The 24,525-nt window shown below is 42.4% G+C and overlaps 1 protein-coding gene and 1 pseudogene across 1 annotated transcript; one reads left to right on the forward strand and one right to left on the reverse strand.

Moving 5' to 3' along the window:
* Positions 1-627: 627 nt before the first annotated feature.
* LOC120882402 (zinc finger protein 160-like) lies at positions 628-23,998 on the forward strand. The gene is made up of 5 exons (XM_040266387.1): positions 628-729; positions 3,135-3,193; positions 9,670-9,752; positions 15,265-15,391; positions 22,328-23,998. Exons 3-5 carry the CDS (start codon positions 9,738-9,740, stop codon positions 23,734-23,736), a joined length of 1,551 nt encoding a protein of 516 aa, XP_040122321.1. The 5' UTR covers positions 628-729; positions 3,135-3,193; positions 9,670-9,737; the 3' UTR covers positions 23,737-23,998.
* LOC120882491 lies at positions 14,030-14,318 on the reverse strand (annotated as a pseudogene).
* Positions 23,999-24,525: the final 527 nt, after the last annotated feature.

The raw sequence follows: 24,525 nt of genomic DNA on the forward strand, positions 1-24,525 counted from the left end.
ACAATGATATTTGTCATTGTAAGAGTTGCTTATACAACCCCCTTTATGTCACTGTTTAAGACTTGGGTTTAGAAAGGGAACTAATTAAAACACGTTGGATAAAAGAAACAATAATGCCGTTTATAATCATTTAAAGTGTCTTGCTCTTTGTAAGGTGTGGTTAGTGATCCAAATGATCACATCCCTTAAGTCCTCCATCTCAGACACCCAGGTAGTGACCCTGAGTTTGTTGAACTCAGCCCTGCGCTGAGTTTGCTGTTTGGTAGGGTGTCAGTAGGGAATAGCCCGTTTCGATCCAGGCAGAGTTTTGTATCTGTAATATAGAGACTAGTCTCATTCTTGTTTCTTCAAACTGCCCAAGTCCCCAGATCCCTGAATTGCTTCAGCCTCACTAGCAGGATCTGAGCACAACATGCTGTGAAAAACAGCTTTTTTAATTGAGAATAAACCCTTTCAGTCTTAAGAGGAAGTATCTTGGCTTCCGACATACTTGAAGCTTTTCGCTGAGCAGTGTTACAGAAGGTCACTTAGCGCTGTCAAGGTAACAGGCCCCGCCCCGCAGCGCCCCGCCCCTCCTCGCTCGCCCCGCCCCCGCAGCGCCCCGCCCCCGCAGCGCCCCGCCCCTGGCCGGAAGCCGCGGCTCTGACACCCAAAGCCCCTTCAGGCAGAGCCGGAAGTCGCAGAGCGCGGAGCCGCGGTCCCCGCGCGGCGCCTGAGCGTCCTTCCAGAGTAAGTTTGCGGGGCGCGCCAGCCCCGCGGTCCCCGCCTCCGCCCCGCTCCCTCGTCCTCACGGCGTGGGAACTGCCAGCGGCCTGCAAACCCTGGCACCCGGTGCTCGGCCCCGAGTCGACGCCGCCGCGGCCCGGTGATCCTTCCGTCTGGGTCTCAAGTGTTGCTGAGGCGGTTTCGGCCCTCGGGGCGCGTGGACAGCGCCTCTGGCGACACGTTCCTGCTTCGAACCCTCTTTTGACCTCTGGCCTCGCCGAGCGAAGCCGTCTCTCGCGAGCTGGGGCGGCGCCCCGCCCGCGTCGCCTTCTCGACCGCTGGCGGCAGAGCCGGTCGCCCGCGCTCCCTGAGAGGCGGCGCGCGCTCCCCGGGCCCGGGGATCCGGAGAGGCCGCCCCGCTGCCGAGCCCCCTCCGTCCTCGCGTCTCCTGAGGCCGCTCCTTCTGCCCCGCAGCAGCCCCGGTTCCTGTCAGCCCGCCCCGCACCCCGCGGCGGGTAGGAGACCTGGGCCAGCCCTGCGACCGCCAGCGCCGTTCCGGGCCCATTGCCGCTCGGTCGGGAAAGCTGCGCCTCCGGTCCCGGGGGCGTCTCGTTCTGTCGCCCACTCCGGAAATTCAGGAGGCAGGAAGGATCAGGAGAGGCAGAGTCGGAAGGACTGAGAGAAATAACTCAAACTGAGGAGAAAAGCAGCAGGGAGAACCAGGGGGAACACTGAGAATGGCTGAGGGATTTGCAAAGGGATAGTCAACTCAAAGAGGGTAAAGCCTTGAAAATAGCCAAGTGAGCAAAAGAGAGAAGGATTAATCAGTTAGAAAGCCAGATCTCCAGGGATTGGAACACAGCATAGGGAGAACTGCCCTGGCTCAGTGACGGGAGCCGGGAGGCGAAGGGCGATGAGGGACGTCGGAGGTGGAGAGTCCCTAACTGGGTTTTGGCCGGGTTTGAGTCCCGGCCTCTTGGGTTAGAGTCCCGAGTTGTGTTTTCACCCGGTTGGAGTCCCGCTGCTGCTGCTGCTGCTGCTACTAAGTCGCTTCAGTCGTGTCCGACTCTGTGCGACCCCATAGACGGCAGCCCACCAGGCTCCCCTGTCCCTGGGATTCTCCAGGCAAGAACCCTGGAGTGGGCTGCCATTTCCTTCTCCAATGCATGAAAGTGAAAAGTGAAAGGGAAGTCACTCAGTCGTGTTCCACTCTTAGCAACCCCATGGACTGCAGCCTACCAGGCTCCTCCGTCCATGGGATTTTCCGCTACAAGTGTTCAAGTCTCAATCTGAGGTGGCCGGTTTTATCATGGTGCTAGCAGAGAAAGAGGCCAAAGGGTAAGGAGCAGAGGAAGAAAGGGGCTGGAAGGAAGCATAGCCACATGGCCTGCCAGAGAGTGGGGAGGAAGGGAGAGTCACAGTGAGAGAAGGGGAGTAAATCTGGGGCGCAGAGAGGGAGCTGAAATGGGGGAAGAGGCAGACATAGGTATGGATTTTTGAAAGACTCAGGAAGGTTGGAGAGAGAGAGCATTTCGAGGGGGAACGAATTGCAGCAGCCTCGGACAGGACACGTGTGACGGAGGAAATAGGGCGGGAACAGCAGGAGAGCATGGGGGAAAAAAAGAGACACCGAGTCCCAGATGAAATAGGGAGATAGGTGAACAGAGGGGTAAGCTCGATCCAGGTGTGGCCAGTTGTTTGGATACAGATGATTTTCTTGGTTAAACAGAGGAGGCTGAGAATTTCAAAACTCCTGTCTATAAGGCTTTTTTTTATTACTTGTGGCAGAAGATGACTTTCATTTGCAAACCCTGTTGAGCCTGGGGCACTGGCTTGATTTCACTCAGTTGTGAGTGACCCCCTTCCCTTGTCCTATCATGAGATAGAGGTCAGCAAAGAAGAGACGTGGGGCAAGAAATGACTGACTCTAGAGTGTCACTCTGTGCTAGCTTTTTTTTTTTTAATGAATTTTTTTGGCTGGGCTGTCTTCGGTTCTGTGCCATGGGCTCAGGAGTTGTGGCTCCCGGGTTCTAAAGCACAGGCTCAGTAGTTGTGCACAGGCTTAGTTGCTTGTACTTGTGGGATCTTCCTGAACCAGGGATAGAACCCATGTCCCCTGCATTGTCAGGCAGATTCTCATCCACTGTATCACTATTGGGTAGCATTTTTAAAGGAACACTTTTTTTTTTATATAATGGATTCATACTTTCTCCTTTATGTATGGTCCTTTTGTGGCTTGGAATAGGTCTTAATTCGTTCAGTTTCTGTAATCATTTTTAACTTCAGAAATAAGCTTTATTAGTTTCCAGTATTCTACTCTTATCATCCTTTTCTAAATATGATTATTCTCAGTGTTTTTTTAAACTTTGACACCAGATTTTTAGATGAAAAATAATTTACAGGTTTTTTTTTTTTCAAATTTTTTTCAGATTCATTCCTTGCCTGAGTGCTTTCTTCCCTTCATCTCGTACATTTGAAATTTTCTTTGGTAAGTAGTAAATCATCTTAGACTACTTTGTGCCATACATAGCAAAAATGTCACCTCGTTTATTAGTTCTAATGAGGTAGATGAACCTAGAGCCTGTTATACAGAGTGAAATAAGTCAGAAAGAGAAAGACAAATACTGTACATTAATGCATACATATGGAATTTAGAAAGATGGTACCAGTGATCCTACATGCAGGGCAACAAAGGGAGACACAGATGTAAAGAACAGACTTTTGGACTCAGTGGGAGAAGGCGAGGGTGGGATGATTTGAGAGAGAATAGCATTGAAACATGTATATTTCCATGTGTAAAATAGAAAGATCAGTGCAAGTTTGATCCACGAAGCAGGGCACCCAAAGCCGGTGCTCTGGGACAATCCAGAGAGATCGGGTGAGGGGGGAGGTGGAAGGGGGTTCAGGATGAGCGGGACACATGTCCAATTCATGTTGATGTATGGCAAAAACCATCACGATATTATTAAGTAATTATCCTCCAATTAAAATAATTAAAAATTAAAAATGAGGACACTGAAAAAATATAAGTTTATAAGCAAAGATCACATCCCCTCCCTTTCTCTGAATTGAAAGAGACATACATCTCGGAGGGTTTTATGTGTGGCACATCATGTGATAAAATAGACGTATTTTCAACCGTGGTTTTACCAAAGACATGAATTGTGTGTATGTGTGCACACACAAATGGGTATTTCTGCTCTCAGCTCTTTACCAGAGAATAACGGAGGTATGACATTAGATTTTGTGAAATTAAAGGCATTTCTTTGACAAATGGGAAAATAAAAGAACATTTAACATGATAAAACCAACAAAATAAAATGCTTCATTCTTTCAAAAAAAAAAAAAAAACACCTAGTTTAACTAGTTAGTCTAATGGTCTGTTTTCTCCACTTTCTATGATGAGCTGTGTGGTGGTATGAAGATGCTTCCCTCAGGTCCCTTTTTGACTTTTCTGTGAAAATGAGTAAAGATGGGCTGGATTGACCTGCAACCTTCCAACAGAGCCTCTCTATTCATGATAAAAAAGATTGCTCAGATCCTATTTCTAAGCTGACCCTGTTTTTTGTACCGGTGGATATATATTTGCAGTTCTGTATTTTTAAAATATTTTACTGCAATCAAACAAAAAAAAAAAAAATAAAATATTTTACTGCAATCTTATAATAAAGAATTACCTGCTTGGTATCAGTTTGACCCAATCTTGAAAGAAAAGTTTCTTTTGCTCAGATACATGACAGATGTTCCTGGTGTTAAATGGGATGGGCGTTAAGGACAAATTTGGCCCCTTGCCCTTCAGCCTCTCACTTCATTATTCAGTTATACCCCACTCTTTTCACTTAGCTCAGACCTTCTCGTAAATGGCTTCTCTCTCGGCCTGAGGGAGTCCACTTGTAACATGGAGATGAGAGATTAGACCAGAAATTCTGAGCGTGAGCAACGCTGACCCCTGAAATGTTTAGCCAATTTGGCTGTGTGTCTGTGTGGCAGCTCTGGTTTGGAGGGAGTGTCTGGTGGTAATTAGAATTTTAAATAGATCCCTGTCCTCCCTGAATGAAAAACAAAAAGGAAAACTGTAGGATGGAAGCAGGATCACAGGCTCAGAATTAGATGACTTCTGTGAATAAGGCTAAATCTGAAAGGAGATTTTTTTTTTTTTTTTCACGTCCTGATGTTCAGACTTCCACTGGCTTTCATTTGTTCTTGGGACAAAAGCTTGACTCCTCGCTGCGGCTCCACAGCCCTCTGGCAAGCTCAGGGCCCTGTCCGTGTCTCCAGCCTCATCCTGGGAGCTGACCCTTTGCTCATGGTTCAGCCTGTCCCGGTCTCATTTACCTTTTCTCTGTTTCCAAATACCAAAACCATTTCTGTCTGACATTGTAGTTTCTTTTCCCACCTTCACGTCACCGTGCCTCAGGCCCTTTGTCACCCTTCAAGTCTAGGCTCAGAGAGGTCTCCCCATCCCCTCCTAACAGTCTCCCTCCTGTTACCCAGGTTTATTGCCTGTGTATCAGTTGCCATCAGCAGAAATCAATGCCCTTCTTCGTGGGTTATTTTGAGTCTTTCCTGGTTCCCCTCTTTTTAGGGCTCATAGTGTTCCTCTTCTTCCCAGCGTGGCTGCAGTACCTGATACTGGAAATGTCTTTAGATGACAGGACTATGGGTTGGGCTGAATAATCCTCAGGGAAGACCAAGAGAGCAGGGCAGGTGATGAAGATGTTTCCCATGTTCTGGACATTTCGGCTGGAATTGATCTTTACTCCATGTGACTACTTAATTACTCAAACGATGAGCCAAGAAATGTGGGAAGTCCTGAAAAGCCCTACAGAACTGGTGTCCTCAAGCAGTGGGCTAAGGTGTCCCCTCGTTTAGTCCTCTGCAGCCCCCAGATCTAAGCTCTGCCCATCCAGGACCAGTCGCCATCATGGACAGCAGCTTTGCCATCTAGGAGTTCATGTGCTCCATTTCAGTGTTGTGATTTCAGTGCACTGAGGATGAGCAGAAATCCAAACCTAATGGGGCAGGAAGGAGACGCTGCCCCCCACACCCTCCAAGAGCTAGAATAGCTTCCAGGTAGGTGTAGGTGGAGAAAACAGGAGACAGTGAGACCTGGAGACCCTTGCTTTGAGACTTCCTGATCTCAAATGCCTTTGTCCGTGGACTCCGTAATGTCCCCAGGTGGTGGCAGACTTTCCCAGAGGGCCAGGCTCTTCATTTTCATCCTGCGTGTGCAGTGTCCTTTGGGTGGTAGCTCGTGGGCGGTCCTCTTGTGATCCCCTTTGCCAAGAAACCCCTGTGCGCTTTAGTCGTGCTTAGTCCAGTCATCAGGGAGGAGAGGGAGACAAATGGGGAAAGCGGAGGGAGCCTGGTGGGGTCTGCGCGAGGGTTGTGGCAGTACTTGGGGGCATCACGGTGAGCCCGGTGAGTGGAGCGTGCGCCCATCCCGAGTGTAGTTGCAGGGACCAGGGGTGTGTGGATCTGTTGGAAGAGAATGTCTCCATTCAGGCTGGAGCACCTGGAAGCGGGTTTGTTGGAGAGCCCGCATGGAGTGGTTTGAGGTTCTGCTGCCTGAGCTCGTGTTCCCCGGGACAGCAGTGCTGAGGCTGACATGTGCCTGCACAGGTTTGATTTGACAGCTCGTGACCACACGTGAGCAGCAATGAAGGACGTGGAATTCAGCCAAGAGAAGTCTTTTCCACTGTTAGAACTGTGGCCTGGGCTGAGCCCACAGGGACCTGTGGGTGCAGGAGGATGGGAGCCTTGGGCTTGAGGGGCTGGTTCTAGCAGGTGCCCCCAGCATCCACTCCACGCCGTTGCCGGGGATCAGCTTGAAAAAGAGAATGAGAGAGAGAAAGAAAGAGGAAAAAAAAAAGAAAAACATCGGGAGACCGAGCTTCTTCAGTGAGCGAGGCCCCGTAACTTTATTTTTAAAAGGGACTTTTATACCTTGACTTGTACATAGAGGGAAATGAAAGATGTAAGGTCATACAGAGTCAGCCCAAACATTCCAGCAGTTTTGTCCTTATCGAAACCAGGATTTTTTCTGTAACCCTTTCTCATAAACAATGTTGTGTACATTATCTTCTGCTCAACCAGAAAACTTTTTTTTTTTTCTAATCTATGTCAGCCTCAGAAAATGGTAAACAGAGTTACATTTCTCACGGAGCAAAGGTGTAGTGAGTTACAAGAAAGAACCAATTAGCTCAAAGGTCTGATGTGGTTAAATTCAAGGCTACACTTGTTTTTCTTACTTTCCAACTGTGTTAACTAATGCATTCCCAGGTGCACAGTGGATAAGAGATATGGGAACTTAGCAACAAGCATTGGCCCAATAATGAAGTCCTACACCAGCACTACTCTAATAGTTTTTAACTCTTTGAAAGGCTCTATGTTTTAGGCTTCCTGTCCTCTCACAGTTGGGAGGCGGTGAATAATCATATGCGTAGCTGCAAGAGTCTAGATAAACCTGCCAAGCAAGCTAGAAAGTTAACAGAAGGGGTTTGATTTGATATACTCCTCTCATGTCCAGGAGACTTACTAGCTAGAGCCCTAAGTTGATTTTCTCCAGAGAAAGGTGGTTGGGGATAGCCCGCTGTTAATATCAGGAGAGTTGGTGAAAGGCACAAAACAGTAAGACAGACAGATTCTGGTTTTGGGGTAGACGCTCGAGCGGGTCCAGGGAGCCCCTCGAATCCTGATCCACCTTTGCCCATTGGGTCTTCTCCGCATGACCTTTGTCGTGGGTGGGATCTCCCGTGGTGGCTCCCGGCACTCCCTGGCTCTTGCTGGCTCTTTTACCAGGCAGGCACCGTAGAGTAACAGGGAAAATCTCAGGTCATTTTTTGCATCAACTTTGGTATCATCGTGTACTTGGGGTTGCCGGTGCAGAAAGGTTCATGTGCCTTTGGGAAGATACCAAGAGAATCTAGAGTGTTTCCTTGGAAGATGCCGAGGTCTCACTGGGCCATGTGCATCATTGGAATTATCCCTCTTTTTCATAGTCTTTGGAGATTTTGGTGTTTGACCTGGATCACTCACTGTAAATGAAAATATGATGTCTTGTGTCTAGCGGATCCTTGGGTGTCCTCTTTTGTATTTTGCCTCATGCATGAGTTATCACATCTTGGAATGCTTTGTGTTTGTATAAGAGGGTTCAGGGCTCATGATGGGCTCTGTGGACACTCTGTTGGACACCATGAAAGTCTGTAAGTTTGTTTGAAGCCCGCTGGGAAATTAGGAGTACTTCCCTGGTGGCTCAGAGGTTAAAGCGTCTGCCTGCAATGCAGGAGTCCTGGGTTTGATCCCTGGGTCGGGAAGATCCCCTGGAGAAGGAAACGGCAACCCACTCCAGGATTCTTGCCTGGAGAATCCCATGGATGGAGGAGCCTGGTGGGCTGCAGTCCACGGGGTCGCAGAGAGTCGGACACGACTGAGCGACTTCACACACATACAAGGTTAAGATTGCAGAATGCTTGTTATAAGGTGGTCCTGCTCGGTAGGGATCTCTGGCCCCAACCTGAGAAGAGCCATAAAGTCCTGTGACGCAGGGGAAGATGGCTCAGAAAAATCAGAGGGCTGCGATTCTACAGTGATCTGCAGCCTGGAGGCTCGTCCTCCTGAAGATGGAGTAGCAACTCTTGCTGCCAGGCTGGGTGCTGTGTTATCCACTCCCGTCCCTCCCAAAATAAGCACACACAGGGGCACAGGACAGAAAACACGGAATCTTAACTGCACTGTTGGTGGTAATGTTAATAGTACTGCTGTGTTGGAAAATAAAATGGAAGTTCCTTAGCAAATTAATATAGAACAGTTCTACAGTCTGTCAAACCCATTTCTGACAGATATCCAAAGGAAGAGCAATCAGTTTTCCAGAGATATGCCCGGAGTCCCATGAGTGTGACTGGATTTGCAGTAGCCAAGGCATAGACACAGCCCAGATGTCTCTGGACAAAAGAATAGGTAACAAAAGTGTGGTATAGAAACATTTATCATATACTGTATATTCATGAACTATTTGTCTCTCTATATAAATATAAAAATCAAGAATCCTGCATTTATGCCAAAATGAATGAACCTAAAGAACATTATGCCAAGTTAAATAAGCCTCACAAAGGAGGACAGACACTGTATGTGGAAACTAGACTTGTCAAACTCACAGAGCCATCGAGTTACAAGGCTGTTACCAGGAGCTGGGTGGAGGGGGAAATGGGGCGCTGGTAGGCAAAGAGTAGAGATTTTCCGTTGTAAAATAAGTACGTTCTGGGGTTCTGAGGTACTGCATGCTGCCAGGAGTGTTTCTATATCCTTGAAATTCGCCCAGGGAGAAATAATACAGTGTACTCATAGGTGGAAGTGTAACTTCCTCGACTGTAATAATTATTCAGGGTATGAATCTATCACATGATCACTTTATACACAGTACGTTTCTACCATTTTTGTTAGTAACACCTTAGTAAGGCTGGGAAAGAAAGAGAGAGTTGGGGGGTGCTCTTCTCTGAATGGTGCCAGTCCAGGCTTCACGTTTCATTCATGAGGCATTTTGCATACCCATGTTTTGTACCCTCTGACCAAAGATTTCCCCTTCAGGTAGTTTGTGTTGATCCACAGCTTGAGTCCTCCCAGTCCTGAGGACTGAGATCTGGGCTGAGAAGGGCATGCTCTGTTCTGACGGGATGGATCAGGGCCTGCCATGTGACCTGAAGGAGATTGCCTGGTCAGCTGAGGTGCCCCCTGCTGCTGTGGACTTGAGGCCTCACCAGAAGGGGAGTGTGATCCGAGGGAAAGTGTGGGAAAGTCCCATGTTGGTCTCTGCGGGAGTTGACTGTCCTGAGTCCCTCCTGAGACTGGCCACAGGGGACTGTGTGTTCCTCATGGTGAGGGCTTCCCTGTGTGTGGGGTTGGGGCTCAGGAAGGGGATGTGTTGACTCTAAACGTTAAGTAGCATGTTTTCAACTTTCATGATAGACCTCTGAAGACTTATGTTGCCTGAGGAAGCTCTGAAGTTCAGGAAGAGGAAAGAAAAGGAGTGAGGCATGGCTCTTTCTCAGGTAAGGTCATATTTAGTCTGTCCTTCCTGAGATGCCCTTCTCTGGACTCGCTAATCGTGTCTGACTCTGGAGTGTCCTGTCCGACTCCTGTATGCGCACACTCACCTGGGGCCTTCCCTCAGGCCCCGTTGTCTCCACTTAGATCCCGTCTCCCCATGACCCGGTGACCTGGCCCTTGTGAGGAGGCTCTGTCAACCAGGGTAAGGAAACTGCCCGTGGAAGTCAGGTATTAATATGCACAATAGCTGGTAAACTCTGGGAATCAGATCAATTAGGGGCAGTTTGTTCTGACTTTTTTAAAGCAGTTCAAACTAAAATGTGAGTCAATCTCTTTAAATCCTTATTGCTAATAGAATGGGAAGTTGAGAAATAGACATGAGTGATACAGTGTTTTTTAGTTTATCATCAGATTTAAACTATGAGATGAATCTAAGTCTCTGGCAGGTGGAAATTTTCATCACCTCCATTCTTCAGAGGTTGTCCTTTCACTCTGTGGATTGAATCCTTTGACACAGAGATGTTTTAACCTTTAATGCAAGCAAGATTCCACCTTCATTCTTTTGCTGGCGGATATCTATTTTCTCAGCATCATGGTTACTGAGCCTGTCCTTTCCCTTTTGTGTGTCTTGACATCCTTGTGAATACACCTTACATATACACAAAGAATTATTTCTGAGTACTGTGTTCTGTTCAGTTGGCTTATTTGTCTGTTTTTATACCAGTACCACACCACCTTGATTACCTTGTAATAGGCGTTGAAATAGAAAGACCTCCATCTTCCTTCTTCCAGAGTTTTGCTGTTTGTTCTTTGAATAGTTCTGTGACTTTCACCATGTTTTATTCTGCTTCTACAAAGATTGTCATGGCAGTTTTGATAATGAGGTAATTGGTTGATGGATCCTTTGTGGGGTTATTAAAGAATCTTTTTTGGTATAGCATGTTTCTTTTGTGATCTTTATGATTTCTACCTATGAAGCTTTGTCATGTGGGAAAGAAGACACATTTACTTCTTTTTCACTTTGGGGGCCTCTGATTTCCTTTCCTCATCTAATTGCTCTAAGGGTTTCAGGGCTTTGTTGAAGCGTAGTGCAGAGTGTGCGTCCTTGCGCCCTTGACCTCAGAGGAAAAGCTTTCATTCTTTCCCCATTGCTGTGCTCTTTTCATAATGGCATTTCTTATGTTGATGTTGGTATAATTTATTGCCGGTAGTTTGTTGAGTGTTCATCTTGAAAGGTTGTCAAATTTTTGTCGAATGTTTTTTTTCTGCATTGAGATGATTCTGTTTTTTTTTCCCCTCTAATCTGTTAATGTAGTGTGTCATATTAATAGGTTTTGTATGTTGACTTCTTGCCTTATATGAATAAAATCCACTTGGTCATGGGGTCAGATATTTTTATTTATTTGTTTTAATTGAAGGAAAATTGCTTTACAGAAGTTGTTGTTTTCTGCCAAATACCAACATGAATCAGCCGTAGGTATACATATGTCCCCTCCCTCCCAACTTCCTCCCTATCCCACCCCTGTAGGTTGTTAGAGAGCCCCTGTTTGAGTTCCCTGAGTCATTCAGCAAATTTGCATTGGCTCTCTAATTTACATATGGTAATGTAAGTTTCCATGTTACTCTCTCCATACATCTCACCCTCTCCTTCCTCCCCTCCCCCCTCCATCTGTTCTCTGTCTGTTTCTCCAAATCTTTTTAATATGTGTTGAAGTGGGTTTGCACGCATTTTAAGTTTGCATCAGTATTTGTCAAGAGTATTGGTTTCTAGTTTTCCTTTCTTGTGTCTTTGGGAAATCATCAAACTATTAGAATTGTGCTTGTTCCATACAGTTAGCAGGATTAGTGGTAATTCTTTTGTAAATGTTTGGTAGAATTTGGTCCTGTGTTTTTCTTAGAGGTTTCTGACTACTTTTTAAATCTTTCTAGTTATAATGGGCTTCCCTGGTGACTCAAATCATAAAGACTCTGCCTGCAGTGTGGGAGACCCAGGTGCTGTCCCTGGGTCGGAAGCTTCCCTGGAGAAAGGAATGGCTCTCTAGTCCACTCTTCTTGTCTGGAGAAATTCCATGGACAGAGGAGCCTCGTGGGCTACAGTCCATGAGGTCACAAAGACTCAGACACGACTGACTGACTAACACTTTCACTTTGAACACTTCTCAATTTTTTTTTTCTTAATAAGTAAAAGTTTGTATGTTTCTGAGATTTGCCAGTACCTCCTATATTCTGTCATTTATAGGCATTATCGGTCTTAGTACTTCCTTACCTTTAGAAACTTTCTTTGACCTCAGTTGTAATCACTCCTGTTTCATATCTGTTTTTAGTTATTTGAATCTTTTTATCTCTTTTCCTGAGTCTAGGTGTGGGTTTTCCTATACAGTTTTTTCAAAACATCAACTCTTGGTTTGTTGATTTTTATATTTTTCTGCTTTCTATTGTATCTCTGGTTTAATCTTTTTTATTTACCTGTTTCCTTCTGCTAAACTTGAGTTTAGTTTGTTTTCCGTTTTCTGTTTCCAGGGGTCTAAAAATAGAGTTCAGATTTAAGATCTTTTTTCTTTTTTACTGTAAGCGTTTAACAGTTCAGACTTTCCTTTTAGTACAGTGTTCTCTGTATGTTATAAATTTTGTAATGTTGTCTTTTTGTTTTCATCCATGTATTTAAAAATTTCCAGGTGATTTTTTTCTTAGACCCATTTGTGGTGTAAGAGTGAGTTGTTTGTCCACATTTGGGAATTTTCTTTTTTTCTTGAGTTTATTTCATTGTTGTTAGGGAAGATACTTTTATGGTATCAGTCTCTTAAAGTTGTTAATTTTGGCCTAACACATGAATGTTAGACAGAGAATGTTTTATGTGTCCTTGAGATGCATGTATTTTATGCTTTTGTTGGGCTGTGTGATCTGTACATGCCTGTTCAACTTGGGCGTTGAAATCTCGTACTATTCCTGTGCCACTATTTCTGTCTTCCGTTTGCTTGATGTTTGCTTCATTTTTCTGAGATATCTAATGTTAGATATACATATATTTTTACTTGTTACAGCTTTTGGTAAGTTGACGGTTTTATCATTATACAATATTTATCTCATTGCACTTTTGTTTTCCTTCGGTTTGTTTTGTCTGATATAACAGTCTCCCCTGCTCTCTTTAGGATGGACTGTCTTTTTCCATCCTTTCACTTTTCACCTTTCCGCATCCTTAGGTTTATGAGTACTACCTGTTTCAACTCTCTGACAAACTCTGTGTCTCTTGCCCTGGGTTTTTCCTCCTGTTATTTCTAGTGGCCCCTGCTCATGCGCATTGTATGGTGGTGAAAGACAGGCATCCTGGACACTGTAATTTCAGAAGGAATATATTGAATGTTTCCTTCCCATCATGATGTCTCTTGAGATAGTCTTGCTTAATAACTATATTTTTTTTCCATATTCTTTTTTGCCATGATTTTTAATTCTCCAAGAAGTTTTTTTACTTTACTATTGTGATAATTTTTTTGTCATAATCTAATGACTCTTCTAATTTCAAATCACTGTTTTATTAATGGAAAAAAAAGCAAAGAAAGCCTTTGGCTTCTGTTAATGCCTTGCTATGTAAATTTAAATGGATAAAATTGTATCTGTAGTTCTGTATGTGGTAGTTTTATTATGAATTGAGTTCAGGGTTTTTTTTTTTTTTTTTTTTTTTACGTTTTTACCAGTTTTCTTTTGGTAGCCTAGTATAGAATCCTGTTGACAAACTCAGCTGAGTACAAAAAATACATTTTTATCGTCTGAAAGATGCTGAAATACATGTGAATAAAAAATACATGTGGATGATATAAAATTGTCCAATAAATCTTTCAAGAGACGAATCCTCTCATTTCAGTTAATTTTTTATAGAGAAGTATGCATGCATGTGCAAGTCTGTGGTTTAGATAGAAGACATCATGATTTAAAAACTACATATTACCTTTTTTTTTTTTTCAGTTGAAATTATGTTATCAGTATAATCTGTGGCCTTGAAATTTTCTAAACAATCCTGTTAGTGTTTTAAGTAGTAAATTACTAACAGTTGTGTTTCTGTATCCACATCTATAATGACCTTTCATGCCATTCCACATTGTTCACCTTGGACTTTTTTTTTTTCATATTAATACAATATTTATTTGTTTTCCTTCTGTCAAACCCTGAGCCCACACTTTGCCCAGGCTGCCTGGGGAGTTCCAGGAAAGGGAACATACAGGGCAGATACAGGAGAAAGAGCTATGGGAGGTGGAAACAGCTTCTTCATATTCGTGAAGGTGAGCTAGACCACCATCAGGCAAAAGAGCCCCATGGCCTTTGAGAGGGCCAAGGCCATGGCGTAGAAGAGCTACTGTTTCAGAGAAGGGTTCCTGGCATAACAGTGATGAAGCTCCCAAACACAGTCCCACTTCCAGCCCCAGAGCCACCCACCCCTGCTGCGGCAGCTCCAGCTCCAGGAAACTTGGCTGCTGTGTCAGAGTCCCTTGAAGTGGCACTGGTTTGGAAGCTGTGGCTAGGAATAAGTGAGATGGTCCGGGGACCTGGGGCTGCCAAGCTGCCGTGGCTCTCATGGGTCAGTGTTTCCGATCCTTCACCACCACTGCGGACAGTGATCATTCCACAGAGGGAGGAGGTTCTCCCGATCAGGGACGGGGTAGAGACGAATTTGGCGCAGGTGTCCATTTTCAAGGGATGAAGGCCCGAGGCCCGAGAGCTGCTCCCCCTGCAGACGAGACAGAGGGGCAGGGAGGAGGCTCACCTTGGACTTCTTTCAAGTTTTCTTTAGGAGCCCTCTGTCAAAGGACTTTTAATGTTCTCTGTATTACTTAACTGTTAGATGCTTAAGCTTCAGTTGCTGAGCCCAAGCTTCTGAGTTCAGGTGCTTCATGTAACATTTTTTACCTTCTTGATCTGAGTCGAGTTTCTCAGAGTGTCTACGACACAGGTTTTCTTCTGTAAGGTGGGAACAGATGGTTCTTTAATGAGCTATTATATTGATGACAGGTTCTTGCCTGTAAAGTACTTATTTAATGGTTAGAGTAATACTATAGTAATTTAGAGCAACAGGAAGCCTTCAGACACTTTTGGTCCTTGCTGCTGTTATCAACATCATACCTGAAACTTTTGACCTTTCCATTAAAAGTGCCATGGGCTTCATCATCTCTGAAGACAGCACTCATGCTGTACCTCATCTAGGTAATGAGTTGCGCTCACTGGGTAGAACATAATATCTCACACTTCTGTATAGCCAAAACAGTGTTGAGCTTTATTTTTCTATATTTCATGGATTTTGAACAATGATGACAAATCCATATTAATTGGAGGATCTCATAAGGCCTTATGAAAAAGCATAAGAAATTAAAATTAGAGATGCATAATTAGTCCAGATACCCCTGCATGGATCTGTTAGAACACATACTTCAACCAAGTCAGTCCGTTCCCCTTACCACCCTTTCTCTTTTGCATGAAAATGAGAAGTTTTCATGGCCCTTTTGGTGAGATGTGGTTTCATTTCAGGAACGACTGACCTCTGAGGATGTGGCCATCGAATTCACTCAGGAGGAGTGGGAATTCCTGGACTCTGCTCAGAGGGCCTTGTACAGGGACGTGATGCTGGAGACCTACAGGAACCTGCTGTCCGTGGGTGAGGATGCCTTCCTTCCAGAGCTGCCCTTGGGTATCTGCATTTTCCCTGTGTGCCCCTTGGGAGGCCCTGCGGTCTCTCATCTGAGAGTTCGGGTGACTGGGGCATGACACAGCTTCACAAGGTTAAACTGACCCTCTTCAGAGGTGGTGTCTGCTTCATGTCCCTGACTAAGGATCACACCTTCACCCCCTGCATTGGAAATGCAGAGTCTTAACCACTGGATCACCAGGGGAGTCCCAGAATTTCTGTTTCGGATCTGAATATTATCTCCATGTTGGAGCACGAGAAAATCTCTGGACAATGGGGAGTGATGTAAGAATAGCTAAAAATAGAATGTCTAAAGAAAAATGAGTATCTCAAAAGGGCTGATTTTTTCTGTTTAGGAGTGGGAGAAGCTGGTGGATTGGATCCTCTGTGCTTGTTACTTAGAAAAATGTAAAGAGAGTGGGTAGAGAGCTCATCTTTTTGATCCTAGATCCTACGAGGGGAGCATGTGTGAGTCTCGTGGGCTCTGAGCTTGCCGTCTGTAGGTCGAGAGCATGGTCCCATCTCCAGATCCTGTAATGTCTGACCTTTGTGTTTATTATCTTTACGCTTCTGCTGCTCTACCCAGTCTGGGAATGTCAGCTGTTCCTGATGTTCCATTCTCCTTACTTTGTATCATTTTACCTCTTCAATTGCTTTGAAATATATTCCTGAGGGTCTGAAATTTTATCTGGTTTCCTTGCTGTGATAATCCACCTATGTTTAATTGGCAGCCTCTGCTGAGTCTCTGTGGAGTGGATTTACTAGGCAACAAAACTGTGATGGAGACACTATTCCTAATGTTATTTTCTTGCTCTGTACAGTCACCACTTGAAGCTATCCAGTAGAGTGGTCAGTATGTTCTAGGATGATGAGAAAGAAAGTATCACGAGAGCCTGATACATCTTTCCAGGTTATCTTCTGGCTTTGGAGACTCTGTCCAGGGCCCCATGACAGTGTTGTTCATGTACATCAAGGACCATATATTTTAGCCTCTGTAAATGTTATGGGAATTTTTCCCAGGACAGCTTTGTCCAAGTTCACATTCTCATATCTATGAGGCTATTGGCTGCACTGTTGTTCTGCTCATTGAAGGTATTTTTTTTTTAATTTCATCATTGAGTTCAAATTTCTGTGTTACTCTTAGCGTTTCTGTTTTGTATTTGCAACCCATTGGATGGTTGATTGGGGAATGGTCCCTATGGAGGAACTGGTGATCAGTCCCTCTTAAAATTTTTATATGTATTCTTTGTACTCATTTATTATCAGATGTATGATTTCCACATATTTTCTCTTTTACTGTTGATTGTCCTTTCAAACTCACTGCACTTTAATGCACAGTAGTTTATAATTTTGATATAGTCCAATTTACTAATATCTGGTTTCATTTCGTGGCCTGTGCTTTTGGTGTTATATCTGGTAAATCATTTGTGGGTCCAATTTCCAGAAACATTTCCTGCACGTTTACTTCTAGGAGTTTTATACATTTGGGACATAGGTTTAGGTCTTTGAACCATTTTGAGTTCGTTTTTGTCTGTAGTGTAAGATAATGTCCCAAGTAAATTTTTTGCTAGTGGGTATTCGGTTTTGTCAGCATGTCTTGTTTCATAGACTGCTTCCCCCATTTAGTAGTTTTTACACCCTTATGAAACATCATTTGAACATCTCCACAAGAGGTGTTTTTGGTTTTGTTTTAACCATTGTTTTTAGGTATGCTGCTGCTGCTGCTGCTGGCTGCTAAGTCGCGTTAGTCGTGTACGACTCTGTGTGGCCCCACAGGCGTCAGCCCACCAGGCTCCTCTGTCTCTGGGATTCTCCAGGCAAGAATGCTGGAGTGGGTTGCCATTTCTTTCTCCACTGTTTAGGTATAGTTAATTTTTAGTGTTGTGTTTCAGGTATACAGCGTTTAAAAGATACTCAATATAGTTCCCAGAGCTATATGGTAGGTTCTTGTTGTTTATCTATTTAGTATATACAATAGTTTGTATATATTCAGACTCCTAATTTATCTCTCCCTTTCCAGCCCCCACCACCATCCTGCACTATCCCCTTTGGTAACCATAAGTTTGTGTTTTATGCTGGGGAGTTTATTTTGTGAATAAGTTCATTTGTATCATTTATTGCAGTTCAACCTATAATATCCTGTGATATTTGTCTTTCTCTGATTTCACTTAGAATAATCCCTAAGTCTGCCTATATTGCTGCAAAAGGCATTACTTCATTGTGTTTTATGCTGTGGAGGTGGCAACCCGCTCCAGTGTTCTTGCCTGGAGAATTTCATGGACAGGGGAGTCTGGCAACTGCAGGTCATGGGGTCTTAAAGAGTTGGACACGGCTGAGCTACTTTCACTTCACAATATTCCCTTGTGTATATGTACCACATATTCTTTATCCGTTTGTCTGTCAGTGAACATTTAGGTTGCTGCCGTGTTTTCACTGGTGTAAATAGTGCTGCTAGAAACATTGGGGTGCATGTATCATTTTGAATTAGTTTTCATCCTTTCTGGATATATGCCCAGGATTGGAATTGCTGGTTCATGTGATAGCTCCATATTTAGTTCTTTATGGAACCTCCATGTTATTCTCCGAAGTGGCAGTACCAATTTATGTTCCTTCCAACAGTGTAGGAGGTTCTCTTTTCTCCACACCCTCTCAAGCATTTATTGTTTGTAGACTGTTTGATGGTGGTCATTCTGACCAGTGTGAGGTGACACATTTTTGTGGTTTTGATTTGCATTTCTCTCATAAGTAGAGACGTCAGACATCTTTTCAGGTGACTGTTGGCCATCTGTTTATCTCCTTTGGAGAAATATCTGTTTTGATCTTCTGCCCAGTTTTTGATTGGGTTGGTTGTTTGTTTTGATATTAAGCTGTATGACCTGTTTGTATATTTTGGAAATAAATCCCTTATAGGTAGCATCACTTGCATATATAGTCTCCTAGTCCAAAAGTTGTATTTTTGTTCTTTTTTTGGTTTCCTTTACTTTGCAAAAAGGTTTTAAATTTAATTAGGTCTCATTTGTTTGATTTTGCTGTTAAGAGATAGGTCCAAAAAAATTTTGCTGACATTTATGTCAGTGTTTTGCATTTGTTTTCCACTATGAATTTTCTAGTATCTGGTCTTGCATTTATATGTTTAATGCATTTTGAGTTTATTTTTGTATGTGGTGTTAGAGAATGTTATAATTTCATTCTTTTTCATGTAACTCTTTTCATGTGACTTTTTCATGTAACTATTCTTTTTCATGTAACTATCCCAGCATCACTTATTAAAGAGACTTCTTCATTCTATATTCTTTCCCCCTTTGTTATAGAATAATTGACTATAAGTAAATTGGTTTCTTTCTGGGTTTTCTGTCCTGTTCTACTGATCTGTGTTTCCGTTTTGTGCCATTATCATACCACTTCCCTGGTGACTCAGATGGTAAAGCGCCTGCCTACAGTGCAGGAGACCCAGGTTCAGTCCCTGGGTCAGGAAGATCTCCTGGAAAAGGAAGTGGCAACCCACTTTAGTATTCTTGCTTGGAGAATCCCATGGACAGAGGAACCTGGTAGGCTGCAGTCCATGGGGTCACAGAGAATCGGACACGACTGAGCAACTTCACTTCCACTTTGATGACTGTAAGTTTGTAGTATAGTCTAAACTGAGGGAACATGATTCCTCCAGCTCTTCCTTCTCAAGATCATTTTAGATATCAGAGTCTTTTGTATTTGGTACAAATTAAGTTTTTTTTTGTTTTATGAAATATGTCATTGTTAATCTGATAAGGGTTGCATTGAATATGTAGATTGCCTTGGACAGTATGGTCATTTTGACAGTGTCACTTCTTTCAATCCAAGAACATGGCATATGTTTCCATCTGTTTGTGTCATCTTTGGTATCAGTCATCAGCATCTTATAGTTTTATGAGTACAGTTCTTTTGACTTTTTAGGTAGGTTTATTCCTTAGAATTGTATTCTTTTCTCTGAGATGGTGAATGGGATTGTTTCATTAGTTTCACTTTCTGACATATCATTATTAGTGTATAGAAATGCAGCAGTTTTCTAGATATTTTGTATCCAGCAAGTGTCCTCTGTTCATTGATGAGGTCTAGTAGTCATGTGGTGGCATCTTTGGGATTTTCTGTGTGTAGCACCATACTGACCGTTTAGCTTCTTTTTTATTTTTATTTACCTTGACTTCCTTTTCTGATTGTTGTGGCTAGGACTTCCAAAAATGTGTTCAATAAAAGTGGCAATAGTGAACATTCTTGCCTTATTCATGTTGTTAAGGAGAATGCTTTCAGTTTTTCCCTGTTGAGTATGATGTTAGCTGTGTGTTTGACATATACAGTCTTAATTATGTGGAGGTAGGGTCCATCTGTGCTGACTTTCTGAAGGGTTTTTATCATAAAGGGCACTTGCATTTTGTCAGAACCTTTTCTGCATCTAATGATCACCATATGGTTTTTAGTCTTCAACTGTTGGTGTGGTGTATCCTACTGATTAACTTGTGGATATTGAGGAATCTTGCATCCCTGCAATAAATCCCACTTGATCATGGTATGATCCTTTTATGTATTAGTAACTGTTTGAATCTGCTCTTTTGAACTCAGGGACGGTCTAGGAGAATAAAGCCTTTTTCTACAAAACAGAGTTGGCTGCCTCAGAAAGGCTTTTGTAACTGGGAAGGTCCTCCAGAGTCAGTTTCAATCCCTTCTTTTCTTTGATACTCCTCAGTCTTGAGATGAACATGTGTGGAAGAAGAAATGAAATAAATGTCCAATAGAGAGGTTAATCATACTTGGCAGAGGAACCCAGGTTTAGATAGCCTTTTCCTGGATTTTCCTTTTGATTTCTGCTAATAAGATTCTTACACAATATCCTGGAATATTGTGTATATTTTTCTTGAATATAAGCATTCCATTGTAACTTACCAAATTCACAGTTGGATACATTACATTGTAAATAGTATGTATAACAGGTATTATCCTGCTTTCTCCATACATCACAGTCACTTTTAAAATCTCTCTTGTTTCTGTCCCATACCCATAGTATAATGCCCATAAACTTGCTGAACCAGTTCTTTTCTTTTAAGGTCAGTATATTAGTTTGCGCTCCCAGTTATTTTCACAAAGACATGCACTCACAAGCTGATATCTGACATAAACCTGTGTACCCTATGCTCCGTGCAGGCCCTTTCTTAGTCCTGACCATTCCTCACATAGTACCTTGATATGGACGGAGACATTGTTCTTACCTACCACATCCCTCCACCTTCTACGTACTCTCACTGTAAAGATAGTCTCTGGTCATTTATGGAACACGTTTCTCAGGACATGACCCAAAGCACTCTGTGCACCCATGATGACTCACAACCCATTTTGAGATGGGATCGTTGAATAATAGTTAAACAGACTACTTCTATCTTGTATCTTCCTTGATATTTTCCAAGTTCCTTGTATTTTTTAAAAATATTTTCTAATCTATTCTTTCGGTGGGTGGTCATCTTTACAAATAAGTTTTCTCAGTCTGTAGGTTCAGATTCATATCCTGCTTCTCTTACCACTTTGTGCACCATTTGGGTGTGTTGCCTGCTCTGATTAGAGAAAAACATGTTATTTTACCTCAAGCCTTTCAAAGCAAATGAGTGCTTCAGTTGGCTTATAGTAATGCATGTTTTACAGTAAATACTCAAAATTTACTTTTGTTTAAAAAAGGTAATATCTATATTCTGTCATGTTCTTTATGATATGACTTTATCTACATTATGTCTTTTTAAAAATTTTATTAATTTTTTAATTGAAGGATAATTGTTTTACAGAATTTTGTTTTCTGTCAGACCTCAACTACATTATATCTTGTATGCTTTTCACTTGCAACATTTTTCAGCAATATTGTGTCTGACCCTAGTCAATAAATACACAAAGCACTCACTTTTTTTTATTATATTTTGGTGCCATTAAACCAGGTAATTAAGAATAGTGCATGGGTAGAGAGAAGCCTTCCTTAGTGGCTCAGTGGTAAAGAATTCATCTGCAGATGCAGAAGATACAGGTTTGATTCCTGAGTCAGGAAGATCCCGTGGAGAAGGAAATGGCAACCCACTCCATTATTCTTGCTTGGGAAATCCCGTGGACAGGAGTCTGGTGGGATACAGTCCATGGGGTTACACAGACTCAAGCACGACTGAGCAACTGAACAACAGCAACATAGGTAGGGATTGCTTTGTTTATTCACTGTTAGAAAACTGGTGACTGTTTTACGTCTTAATTTATATCATTTACAGATGGTGGTCTTTTAGCGTGTATTCTGCAATACAGCTGACACATACTACTTGTTAACATTGTAAAATGCCTTTTCTTTTTGGGTACGTGGTTCTATAGCAGATTTAGAAAACTGTGTTGTTTCCAAAAACTTGTTCTAGTCACAGTCTTCATTTTCTCATTTGTTTTCAATGGTAAACAACCAATTATGAATAGTTAATTATTAATTGGGTATGCTTGGTTTTGGATTATTTACTGTTATATAATATGTTGTTTAGAATTTATTTATGTACAGTAAGTATGCAGAATACAATGATAGTATAACATTTTTCTTTTCAATTTGAGACAACTGTTGTTTGAAATGTTCCTAGGGGTCCTGGTAGAAAAATACCCTGTTTTTGAGAGTTGGCCTAAGATTGTCCAATGTGAGTGTGTTTGGCATATGGTTTTTAAAACTAGGCTACCTTAACGGTGAATTTATGTTATCATGCTTTCTTAAGTTAAAAATTCTATTCCTTTAGTGTTTCTAGAAACTTCAGGTCAACATTGTGGTGTTTCATAACTTGGTGTAAGTATTACTTTTGGTGTAATATATATTCAACATGAAAGATTTATTTTTGAATTATTGTGAGCAGGATACCTGTGGTTCTTTTTATCTTGTAGATCTCTCTCCTACACATGTGATCAAGCATTTACAACCCAAAGCGACCAGTGATAAACGAGAAACATTCCAAACATTGATGCTGGGAAGACCTGAAAGCTGTGAAATCGAACGCTTTAATCTTTGGGAAAGTCAGGAAAATATGTGTGACTTTGAGTGTCAGGGGAGAGATGACAAAAGAAATTACAAAGGAACACCTGTAAGCCTTAATGGAAATGCGCCTGATGGAAGAGATTTGCATGATAGAAAGGATGCAGGAATCAAGCCCTTTGGAAACAGGCTTGGATTTAACTTTCAGGATAAACTGCAGATATTTCAAACTGGAGGGATAATTTCTGAATATAATGAAGTTAAGAGATCTGTCAACAACAGTTTCTCATTTTCACCACTTCAGAGAATTCCTCCTTGTGCTCAAACCAGTGTTTCTAATATATATGGGAATGATTTTATGAATCCGTCAATAATAACACAAGACCTCAAAGCACAGAGGGAAAAACCTTACAAATGTAATGAGTGTGGGAAAGCCTATCGTAAGGGCTCATACCTCATTAAACATCAGGCCATCCATATAAGAGAGAAATCACATAAATGTGAAGTATGTGACAAATTGTTTGATCAAAGTTCACAGCTTGCACATCATATGAAAATTCATTCTGAAGTGAAATGTTACAAATGTAGTGAGTGTGGCAAAACCTTTAATGATAGCTCCACCCTTGCTAAACATCAGATAATCCACTCAGGAGCAAACTTACATAAATGTGATATATGTGGTAAAATCTTTGGTCAGAATTCATTGCTTGTAAGTCATCAGAATATCCATGCAAGAAAGAGAAGTTACCAATGTAATGAGTGTGGCAAAACCTTTACTGACAGCTCAAACCTCAGGAGACATCAGAAAATTCATACAGGAAAGAAATTATTTAAATGTGATATATGTGACAAAGTCTTTATCCGAAATGCACACCTTGCTGGCCATCAGAGGGTTCATACTGGAGAGAAACCTTACAAATGTAACGAATGTGGCAAGCACTTTAGTCAGCCTTCCCAGTTTATAAGTCATAAGAGATTTCATACTGGAGAGAGACCTTACAAATGTGATGAGTGTGGCAAGGCCTTTCGTGTAAAGTCAATCCTTTTAAGTCATCAGACAGTTCATACTGGAGAGAAACCTTACAAATGTGATGAGTGTGGAAAAGTCTTTGGTCAAAAACCACATCTTCGACTTCACTGGAGAATTCATACTGGAGAGAGACCTTTCAAATGTAATGAGTGTGGCAAGTTCTTCAGTCGAAATTCACACCTTACAAGTCATCGGAGAATACATATAGAGAAACCTTTCAAGTGTTTCGAGTGTGGAAAATCCTTTACTCAGGTCTCAGCACTCACTAAACATCAGAAAATCCATACGTGAGAGAAACTCATGTGAATGTGGTATATGGTAGAAGTCTTCAAAATTCAAAGTTCAAAATTCACACCCTACTGTGGGTCAGAGAATTCACACTACTGAGAAACCAATCAAATATCACGAGTGTGGCAACATCTTAGGCTTCATGAGAAAATTCATACTGGATAGAAGCCAGATATATATGTGTTTATTAGTCAGGTCTTTAGAACATGAATTCATTCTAGAAAGATTCCTCACCAATTTCACAGATGTGGAAAAAGAAAAAAAACACCATCCTCACAGCTCACATCTCGTTAGTAGTATCAGAATATTTATCCTGGAGAAAACACACAGCAATGTAATGTGTGTGGCAAGGATCTTACCCAAAAGTCACAAGACAGGAATATAGTGGAGCCATACTTCCCAGACTCAGTGGTTGTGGCAAATCCTTTACCCTTTTCACTATATGTATTCTCTGATGACTTTAGTTCAGGCACTCAGCAATTGCAGTAAGTCCATATCTGAAGAGAAGCTATAGAGATCTTTTCATATAAAAGAAAGTCGAATTCTAACTCGGCAAAGATGATTCTTTGGGACAGTATCCCACCATCTTTTTGGTCTCCTGGCTTTCTGAATAAAGTCACTATTCCTTGCCCAACAAGTAGTCTCTCAGTTTATTGGCGTATTGTGTGGTGAGCTCTAAGAGCTTGAACGCATTTGCTACATGCATTTCACGATGGTCTCCGGGAAGGAATCAGTGAGATGAAGGGGCTGACTTCATGAGATACGATTCATTACATCCGTGTTTCCTGGAAA

Source organism: Oryx dammah, unplaced genomic scaffold (genome assembly GCF_014754425.2).
Source record: "Oryx dammah isolate SB20612 unplaced genomic scaffold, SCBI_Odam_1.1 HiC_scaffold_23, whole genome shotgun sequence".
Taxonomy (NCBI): domain Eukaryota; kingdom Metazoa; phylum Chordata; class Mammalia; order Artiodactyla; family Bovidae; genus Oryx; species Oryx dammah.